The following is an 11,000-nucleotide window of genomic DNA, read 5'->3' as shown; positions in this document are numbered from 1 at the left end:
GGGATGTGCTCGGGAGTGCAATCTCTATTGGGAGCTTCTATATTTAGACATTGGCATGCTCATACTGCCTTCAACTTCAGATTTTAACTCTGTCCGCCGTGCTAGTGGTTCTCTGTGATGTGATCCAGGAAACAACGTTTCTGTGCGGAAAGATGATGAAACTGTTGTCCATAAAGTCGGAGAAAATCTGTATGCCATCTGTGACTGGCCGATTTAATCCTCAAAACCGTAGCAAAATATTTAATTATGTACTAATCATCAACTTGAAAACAATATTTATCATTTCATCAGTGTGTCTATACTTACGTTACTAATTAGTATTTCTTCGTTGCCTGACCTGCCTACTTTTAACTTGCGCCACTGTGGTAAATAAATGTAATGTTACCACCCGTGTTGGCGCACGATATTTTTGTACGGTTGGTATTATTGTCACAATAAACATGTTGCTCTGGAAGCGTACGAATGTGTAATTTTGTATTTCTTTTCACTGCAAAACATTTTTGTGTAAACTGAGATGGCTTATGTGTTTTCTGATGGATATGGATACTTACAAAACTCGTCAGGTGTACTTGGATCTGCCGTAAACATAAAGTATAAGAAGAAATACAATAAAATTAAAAGAATAATCAAAGACTTGGTTTTTGTGAGTACTATGAATATTATGCCTTCAGCAGTTGTACTTACGAAATCCTAACACTTTTGGTTAAAGGGCGCAAATACCCCAAGTAATTGAGGTGCGAATAAATATTCTATTCAAATAACATTTTATAAACCTAGTAGCCTAATAATAATCTGTAACCTAGTTCGCGGGTGATTATTCAGTAATGCAGTCGAAATATTTTCTTTATTTGTTGAATTACTTGAGCAGGTATTTAGTGACTATCACTTATCAACTGTGATCCACATCTTCATAGGAAAATGCAGCTCTCTGTGACCAAGTATCTCAGATGCAAGAAAAAATTCTTATTGTGAAGGAAGAAAGAAGGTTCTTGCTCAAGAAACTTTATCATCTTCAGGCGATTGCAGGTACAGATACCATGGCGAGTTAACCTTTTTCAGTCAGATGTTAGGAGTCATCATAATCTGCAGTACAAGAAACCCCGTTGGATTTGCAAGTAGTTAATATTACTTTACGCATTTGTTGTTATCATAATGTCTTCTGGGCATTAATTGTGCACTTCCCTAATTTGTTGCTACTATATGGAAATGGCTGTCCATTTGGAGGTTTATGTACATTATATGCATACTTAAACGATACAAAATGAAAATAATGGAAGTATTAGATCACTTAAAGAGTTATTACTATAATCAAACCATCTCTGAAATTATGTGCTGAAGAATCCAAAATGAATATTGGTTTGTTGGAAAGATCAACTAAAAAAGCCAAATTAAGTATACTTAATAAAAACTGCGAAAATTTGCAATGTATTTCCAGAAACAGACAATCAGTTGCAAATCCACACCCCAAAACTTCCAACAGCCGGACTGAGCCCACCTTCGGCTACCTCAGACACAAGTTCATCAGCTAAGAAAACGTCAACCAAGAAGAGAGTTACATCTGAAATTCTAGGTATACATATTTTATGCAGAATAATATCTTACGTTTTACACTTCCTGCCCTATACAGTGGGCACCAAACCAGCAGTTTGTTATAATTTTGCAGAGCTTGTGTAAAAAAGCAATCAGTATAGAGAAAAAGTCTGGACCATTTGAAGGTGATGTCTGACTTGAATGCAAAATGGGGGAAAAAGAATAGGAATAAATAAATTGTATGCTACCAATTGTAGACTCTTTATTAAATCAGTTTCATTTTAAATGAAGCCAGTGCTTTGGTAGGCAGAATATTTGTCAGATTCTCAATCTGCCAATAATTCAGCATGTTGAAACATGGGGAGTTGATGTATTCCATTGTATTATCCTGGCATAATTTTCCATTGTATGCTGGGATAATATATCAGTCAATATTTCTGCACTCTTCTCATACCTACAGTTACATTTTGGTAATCTGTAACATGAAATGGCAATCTAAAACTCTGTGGTGAGAATTATTGATCAGTATTTCTGCAATATTATTTCATCTTTAAGGTTCTGTAATGTTCATTATATTTGGACTAGGTTATACAGAAGAGGTACATGCAGAACTTTCCATTGTTTGCTCTAATCTTATCTTATAAGAGACATGCTGAAAAATGTAATTTTTCTAAAATTAAACCTTTGCTTACTAACATCAACACTGATACATTTTAAAACCTCTAATAGATTTACATATAGGAAAGTGCATAAGCTGCTTAACTGAGACTGGTTTTCCATAGGGTTTGGTACTTATCATACATGTCAGTTGGTCATACTGATCTTTTTCACACTAATTACAGTTATTTCAACAGCTAAAGGGATTTTTTTTTATTTCTTTCCCAGAGACTATCAAAATGAATCCAAAAGTGAAAAAAAGTAATACAACAAAAACAAAGAAAATAGTGCATCCAATTCCTCTTGATATAACTGGTCGTCCAGTTTTCCCAATTGTACTTGGAGGATTGACAGTGCATAGCTTGGGAGAGGTAAGAGACATTTTATTCCCAATCATTTTACTTTTCATAGCATCGGGTCACTTAATTTTTTAAGTGATACTGTTTGAGGATTTTTAAAAGTAGTTTACCTACATACTTGTATGATTAAAATCCTGTACTTCAAGTTATTAATAGATAGAAATGGACCGAAAGAATGATATCTGATGTGCTGCCCAGCTTGAGAATACTCACTTGGTTAGTCTGTCTTCAGCATGAACTACGTATAGGAATATTCTTCCCATATATAACCAGACACTAACCTCAAGGGCTAGTGCAAAGATAACTGTTTATTTTCATAACATTTCTCCACACTGCCCCAAGGTCCAAAGTTATCATTCAGACCTGTCTTCAGCTCCCAAATTGGTAACTTCCATAAGTATGTAATGCCTGTAAACAAATATGAGTAGGGTTTAGGTTATTTCTGACAAGTGTGCATGGCTGTCTTTTGGGATACTAGAAAATGGCTGATAAAAGTACTTCTTGATACTTAACATATTCATAGGTGACCAATTAACTTTAAAATATATCACCATGATGGTCAATATGTGTGAAGATTTCTCTTCTTTTTGGAAATCTAATTGTGAGCCTACCAGTATCTAAAAAGAATGGTTGTAATGAAGGAGAGCCAACTAGTCTCATCCTAATTCCCAACATACATGTACACCTTTCTGCAAATCCATATGGTGGACTGCCTAAATGCAATCATTGGGGTATAGTTTCATCAGATGCTTTTTTTGCACTTGCTTTTGCAAGTAACTTCACATGTTTGAAAAAATAATTGCCTCCTATTCAGTTCTTGGTAAATCCCATAAATTCATTTTAAGGAATTCACACATGAAGTAACTATTACATTAGACTGACAGTTGTGGACTTGTTGGAAGCAAAATACTGTAAAGTTATCCCTATGCTTAATTAGTTAAGCACTGTGCCATGAGGGCATATAGGGGTGTGTAATTATAGCTTCATCTTTCTTGACCTCCAGACCAGATGGAGGTGAATGGTCAGCTGCCTCAAGCAAAATAGTGTGAATGCACCAACATGTCAGATGACTTAAGGTTACTTTTCTAATGCTTCCTTCACAGTTATTTGCAGATAAGTAAATAGTCAGTATTAGTCTTCATGTACACTGATTTCAATCTGCTTGTTTTAATGTGCAGGTTGTTTCAGACAGACCTGACTACCACTCCGAAGATCTCATTTTCCCAGTAGGATACTGCTCCACTCGAGTATATGGTAGTCTTAAAAATCCAGAAAGAAAATGTGTATACACTTGTAAAATTGTGGATGGGGGAACTGCACCCAGGTACATAGCAAATGTTTTGACTTATTTTCTATCTGCAAAGTCTGAAAGCTGTTCATGCTATGAGAAAGTTTTTTCCACTGATGTGTTTTTGGAATGGATGTTAATCTCTTGCTTTACTCCTTATGTATGTTGTAATTGAATCTTAACAGAATGATGGAATATATTATGTTTAATTATCTGTTAGTCTTTTTGCCAGATTATCTTTATACATATTTTACTTTTACTATGAAAATCTAGGCCGAAGCCATTACCTTTGTTATCCAATATATATAAATGTAATTTTCTTGTAACTTTTCTGTCTCTTTCCTGTTGGTTTCCTCATTCCTACCATGGACATAATGGAAAACACCCATCAATATTATGAAGTTTCCTATATGTGGTAGAGTCATTAAGTTCGTGGAATGTGGTTTTATTGCATCATATTACAAAGTATTCACATACACTTACGCAGATCCACATCGGCCCCCAGAATAGTTGCCGTTGATCACAATTCAAGTCTGCCAATGCTGATATAGCTGCCAAAAACTTTGCTGAAACATATTGGCAGTAAATTCCTGTATGATGTTTTGTGGCCATTTCAAGAACTTATTGACTGTGGTAGTATATTCTTAATACGAGGGGGTACCCAAAAGAAACCGAACTTATTTTTTTTTAAACTTATTTATTCAAATTTTAAGCACAAACCTTCAATCCCTTTCAAAGTACTCTCCACTTACACTAATACACTTGTCTAGTCTTTTATTCCATTTTTCAAAACATTGTCTAAATTCATCTTTTGAGATGCTTGACAGCGCCTCCATCGTTTTTTTCCTTCACCTCAGCAACATCAGCAAAACGCTGAAAAAAAGTTTTGAACATTTCGGGACTCTTCTTTCAAAGCACAGCATGCTTCCACGCGACCTTGTTTTTGTTCAGCAGTCAGCAGTCGTGGCACGAATTTCGCAGCCACCCTTTTCATTCCCAAATCTTCTGTCAAAATTCGCTGAACTGAGCTCCAAGTCACTCCCGACAGCTCCACAATTTCTTCAATGGTCCGTCGTCGATCTTCCTTGATGATTCACGAATTTTTTCAACATTTTCATGTGTGCGGGCCATTGCAAAAACGACGATCACACAAAACAGTTGTCACTATAAACTCTGCCGAAACTAGTCCTTACCTTCTGAAGCAACGGTAGTCAGCTTATCGACTCAGGAATGTTAGCTCTATGTGCTCATAGCGGCAAAACGCAGTACTACAAAAGCTCTGCCCACAAAAAAATTAGTTCGGTTTCTTTTGGGTACCCCATCGTATATAGCAATTGTACAAATTATCTTAAAACAAAATTAGGAAGGTCAGGAAGTTTCAAATCAAATATTGGAGTGGGATAAGGTAGTGTCCTTCACCATCATGACAGATGAAACCGCGTCTTTAGTTGGAGGAGAGAACAAAACACCCGACAAGAAAACAAGAAATCTTACATATGTTGATTTGGGGGAAGAGGAAAAGAAGTCAAAGAGAAATTGAATCAGGGGAACATTATTATGAATGAGCACGGGCTAAAAATGAATATGGACAAGAACGGGTATGAGGATTTCAAGAAACCTAGACACATAAACATCACAGTAAAAGCTAATGACACTGGTTAAAACAAACAAACAAATTTATTTGGGAGCAGACTAAATTCAGAAGGGAAGGTCAATGGTGAGATCAATGGAAAAAGATAAAATAACTCTAAATCTCAATCAAATTAGAAAACTAATATTATAGTCATTCTACAACCATAGATTTTATTGCATATAGCATATGGACTCATTTTTTATTGGCAGATCTATAGATTGATCTAGCTCAGGTTATGATTCTGTGGCAGAGTTTTGTGAGCAGAGTAATGAACTTTTGTGTTCCATAAAAGCAAAAATTCTTTACCACACATGGAAGAGCCCATGCCATGTAGTAAGACAAGTCTCATACTCGGTTATACAGTAATCGTCCTAGCAGTTCTGAAAAGAGCAATTTTTTTAAACACTGAAATATTTTAAGATTACATAATTATGGAATGTGATGTTTTATAGTTGGCAGATAGATACCACCAGGGTTTTGGATGAACCTGCTGCCTCTGTAAGTATTGTCATGTGTAGGGGGGTATGCGTGACAAAATGATGGGTTCTAGTTCAGATGATTGGATTTATTACCAGCTTGGATACACGCACTCTCTTGATTACACTCTAATACACAGCGCTATCGCTGATTTACATACACCTTACAATCCACTGTTGCGTCACACACATAAAGTCTTCTAAATCACATTTTAAATCTTCATAGGTCTTCTGTGAACTCCCAATACTCATACTCAATACTGCCTCAATAGTGTTCGCTGCTCCTTATATAGGCTCAGCACGGACCACGTAGAAAACACATTGCCTAGCAATGCACACCCTACTGTTGCGTGATGTCACAGCCTAGCAGGGAGGGGTGTTTACCGAGCGTCGCACAGCAGCGGGATGAGTAGGTGTATGCAACGTCACTTGCACTTCCTGTTGCGCCATCCAAGAGTTCACAGAGTTGTCGCCTAGCAATGTACCAATAAAATCCGCAACTCTCATGTTGCGCGGGTGCCCCGAGGCCTCTGTGGCTCAGCAATTCCTGCATAGAGCCAATATGCCACAGTATTCATATTTTTCTCTTGTCCATTAAAATCCATATTTTGACCATAAATAATCCATCACACTAAAGAGCTTTTTCGCTGTTTAACAGTTTATACTGAGTCAGCTAAGCATGAAAGTTTTGTTCCTTAAGTGACATATGTAATAAATTTATCATGGACAGTAGGTGATACATAAATAAATGCACTATTGCTACAAACTTTAAAAGATTAAAATAATTTAAATCTGCAAAATTTAGTATTCTGGTGCTGCATAATTTTCATAGTCTCTTGTCTTCACATCTAGCTTTGAAATTGTGGCAGACAGTGACTTGGATGCACCTCTTGTGGGCAATTCTGCCAGGGAGTGTCACTCCATGCTTCTGCGGCACATCAACCGTGCTGTTGGTGTGGAAGTTGTCAACACAAAAGGACGTGGACCAGAATTCTTTGGATTGTCTCATCCAACCATTCAGAACCTGATTCAGAGTTCACCAGGAACCAGAAAATGTTCCCTATATAAGTGGAGTAGATTTGAGGTGAGAATTTAAAGCAAAGAATAAAAAGGTGCTAAACTGCCTTCTTCATGTCAGAGTATGTCAACCTCAGTTTGTATGTTAAATTTAGTCCTCTACTCAAAATAAAACACTGATATGACCAGCTGCATAGAATAAGTCATGGCCTCTTTTTAAAGTGTTTGTCTAAAGCCCTTTGCTCTGCAGATTGGAAACATGTCTAAAAACACCAAATGAAATGGCTGGCCTTGAAGAAGGGAATGTAACCTACATTCTCTTAAAGCGGTTACTGGCTGTCACAATTCTTTATGGTGGTCTTGCAATAAATAATCTCCTCTTCTATATGTTTTCTGTAACTTCTGTTTTCCAGGTTTATCAGTATATGGTCCACTGTGGCATAAACATAAGTTCAATTCCATAAATGAACAAACACCAAAATAAATATCACTGCAAAGAATGATTTACTTCATACATATCTCTGCCACATTCAAGAAAACTGGGTTTAATTTTCTTAATGACAGGCTATTCCAACTAAGCTTTAACATTAGTTGTTTTACTCATGATGCAATGTACTATTTTTATAGACTAGATTTTGGCATGGATGTTCAAAATCCCTGTTGGAAAGTTCCTCAATATAAACAACTGTATATTATTTTATAGAAAATGAAGACTCTTTCATAATTTGTTACACATACATTTCAATAATTATTCCAGGTAAGCCGGTCAGGAGGAGAACCTCTAATGGAAGAGAACGATCCTTCATTAAATTTTGATGCCCTACAGCGTAGTATTGCTTTCAGCAAATCACATATGGTGTCAGTGATAAAAGACGAGCCTTCAGAGCAACTGCTGAGTAGCTCCAGCGCCACTCTTCGAGACCTGCTTATGTCTTGATTGATGTGAAAGTTCATACACTTAAGTTGATATTGTTAGCAACTTTTTCAAGTCAGTGTTTACAATAGAACTTAGTTGCAATCAGAAGTAACATGAGTGAGTGTACTAATTTTACCAGAAAGTAAGACTCTTATTTAAAGAGAAATTGAGCAAGATTTTTAAGGTATGATTTTATAATACAGAAATTTGTATCATGATGAAATTGACAGAACTGGAATATTGCCAGCGTCTTGTATGATTAATAAAGTAATCTCTTTTATGGTATATCCAGGAAATAGAATTGCTTTTTATATTGCCTGTCATAACTTCCCAACATAAACAAGTTCTGCTCTCCATGTAATCTAATGCACTGTATAATCAAATTCACATCTATCGTTGAGAAACATATTCCACTCAATTTAACATTTAATAAATACCACCACCACACAAAATGGCACTGAAGGAGAAAAGATTTTATGACATCACAAATCCAGAACAATTGCAGACTGCATTTTCCAGTTCTAAATTCAATACTTCTGCAAAAGCTTACAATAAAAGTGCAATCACTGGACTTGCTGCATCTAGTTGCAGGAAGTATTTCAAAGGGGACAGCATGGAATAGAGTGGAGATTGCAAAGAAAAAAAATGCAGTCTGGAAATTATATGATCACGTTGCATAGGTTCATGATCTACCATGCCACATTTCACACACAAACACAGTATTTAGTTATCTACTATGCAACTTTTGTATCTTATTTTAAAAAATGTATTAAATTGAAGAGCTCTGTCTTCTGGGATATAACACCATTTAGCCTGTTGAAAGTCAAATGATGTTTCAAAGGAGCATGTTGCCTCGTCCTTGAGCTATCTGCTTTATGATGGTATCTTGCCTGGCTTATTCTTTGACCCTGAAGGTGCAAGTGACATATTCCTTTGAAACATCAGTTGATTTTTAATGGAATATATATTATTTTATCCCAGAAGACAGAACTCTTCATAAGCACTGTTGTGAGAACCTCAAATCCTATACATGTTAATTATTCGTGTTTTAATATTATTTCCTGGTTTTTGTTTCTTTATGTTGAATTTCCATTTTTCTTTCATCCTCAATATGCAACTAGCAAGAAAGTGCATAAGTTGTAATGAAATTGAGTTTATTAACAGAGTTCAATTTTTATTTTCTTGCAAACTGTTTCAGATAAAAATAAAAACTGTCTACTACATGTACCTGTAAATAAAAGATTAGAAATGCCACAAAATAAATGCCTCACATCTATGCAAAAGTTCCTAATAGGTTTACTACTCTTTTTCCTTAGTAAATAAATAACTTATACTTTCACTGGATGACACTTCACTGCAATATATGTCAAAATGCTGTAAGGATTTCAACATACAATGCTACTAAAATCCATCTTCTACATTAGATACTGGCAGCATAAACTTAAGGACAAGATGTCAAAAAAAGCTACTGTGGCAAAATGGTAGACTGTTTCAAAGGTAATTTAATTTTAAAATAATTACATATTTTGATATTATTAAAACAGTACATAGGTTATGAGTTTGTAACTGTGATAGTACCATAGATTACCATATTTACAAACTTATTTAGGGAAATCAGGCACTATTATTCTCCAAATCTCTGTAACTGCAATGAGAAGCTCTGAATGCTGTCACGATCAAGTGAATATTCATTTAATATGTATGCACTTGCTTAGCCCTTTAATGGTTTCAATGCATTTACAGAAGAAAATGTTGGTTGTAGGTTACGTTTTACAGGATTTATTTTACATGAAAAATATGTTTCAGGTTCATCACATGTCCACTATCAGAATGTTCCCAGACTGTTGTGGTTGTAACTGCGTCAGTGAAAAAAAAGATAAAATGGGTGGCCAGGGTCACACTTCTGCATGCCTATTGCATTAGTCTGCTACGTGAGACCACTCTGTGAACACGCACTGTTTCTATATGAGTGCTTTTTCAACTTCGTGTTTCATTTTGTCTGTGATGTATGGTAAAATTGAGCAATGTGTCTGCACAAAGTTTTGCATGAAGCTCGGTAAATCTGCTACTGAAACCCATGAAATGCTTTGTGGGGCTTCTGGAGAACATTCTTTAAGCCCGACAGTGGTTTTTAAATGGCATTCACGTTTCAAGGCCAGTCGAGTGTCAGTTGAAGATAATGAATGTTCAGGGTGACCAAGCACCAGCAAAACAACTAGTATTTGATCTTATGATCGCCAGAACAAAAGAACACAATGCTACACCATTAAAAAACTTAAATTTTAATGTTGGACTAAAAGCTTACATTATCTAAAAGTGGCATAACAGAACACATGTATGATTGGAAGTCTGCAACATGAAAGCCGGCTTTACCAGTACTATTTGCGACTCCTCGTATTTTTTGCAAGTGTCCATTCTCACTATCTGAAAGTTATTAGACACAACATCAGTGTTTCATACCATCAGATCTTTAACTTCTAATATAAAAAACTTCTATATAAAAACTGTATTTCTTGATTTAGCTCTATACAGAATGTCATATGACTTTCATTTGTCAACTGCCTTGGCCAGAATTTGAAAATATTCTAAATGTTGCATTTGGTTAACAAACATAAGAATTTTAAAGAATGAAACATTCAGTAAATATAATGTCCTGAACTATGTTGGTGAAAACACTAGTATAACCCCTTGCTACTCCATTTAAATTCAATGTCTGCTGTTCTTCTAAATCCATTAAATATGAATAACATCTAAAAGTTCATGATGATGGTATATTAATACAACGATATTTCTTTTGGCTATGAGCAATCATCCTCCATATTAGGTGGGTCCCTTGTCACCACGGCATGGCACGTCCTCAGGTTGTGGATGGAGGAGATGCCCTCCAGTTTTGGAGGGAAGCTGTGAACATATTCAATAAGCAGTCGCAGACAGCCAACAAGGGGTGGCCCTCCATCTTGGGGGTTGGGCGTGGGGCCAACAACTCTTCACTGTAAAAATTACTTTGTTACGAAAATGAACACAAAGCCTTGGACCTGGTCAGATTCCTTGGATAAACAACCTAAGCTAATGAAAATGGATATGAGATTTGGCACTTGGAATATATGAAGTTTGTATAGGGCAG

General features: G+C 35.9%; 1 protein-coding gene across 4 annotated transcripts; it reads left to right on the top strand.

Annotated features, from left to right (window-relative positions):
• The first annotated feature begins 430 nt into the window (after positions 1-430).
• LOC111873408 (transforming growth factor beta regulator 1) lies at positions 431-8,161 on the top strand. 4 transcript variants are annotated; one of them, XM_023868093.2, is made up of 7 exons: positions 431-643; positions 915-1,026; positions 1,436-1,570; positions 2,416-2,558; positions 3,725-3,870; positions 6,796-7,027; positions 7,718-8,161. In XM_023868093.2, the coding sequence occupies exons 1-7, from the start codon at positions 515-517 to the stop codon at positions 7,895-7,897; spliced, it is 1,077 nt and encodes a 358-aa protein (XP_023723861.1). In that variant the 5' UTR covers positions 431-514; the 3' UTR covers positions 7,898-8,161. The 4 variants fall into 4 exon arrangements, with proteins under 4 accessions (XP_023723861.1, XP_023723864.1, XP_023723863.1 ...); XM_023868096.1 differs by having other exon boundaries at positions 551-734; XM_023868095.1 differs by having other exon boundaries at positions 551-734; positions 869-1,026.
• Positions 8,162-11,000: the final 2,839 nt, after the last annotated feature.

The sequence above is a fragment of the Cryptotermes secundus genome, unplaced genomic scaffold, assembly GCF_002891405.2.
Source record: "Cryptotermes secundus unplaced genomic scaffold, Csec_1.0 scaffold22, whole genome shotgun sequence".
NCBI lineage: Eukaryota > Metazoa > Arthropoda > Insecta > Blattodea > Kalotermitidae > Cryptotermes > Cryptotermes secundus.
The sequence above is the reverse complement of the archived record's forward strand: the minus strand, read 5'-3'. Positions and strand labels throughout refer to the sequence as shown.

Coding starts and splice junctions, on each gene's coding strand:
- LOC111873408 (XM_023868093.2), top strand. CDS start 515: ATGGCTTATGTGTTTTCTGATGGATATGGATACTTACAAAACTCGTCA. Junction 1,027..1,435: donor TCATCTTCAGGCGATTGCAG/GTACAGATACCA, acceptor ATGTATTTCCAG/AAACAGACAATCAGTTGCAA. Junction 3,871..6,795: donor GATGGGGGAACTGCACCCAG/GTACATAGCAAA, acceptor CTTCACATCTAG/CTTTGAAATTGTGGCAGACA.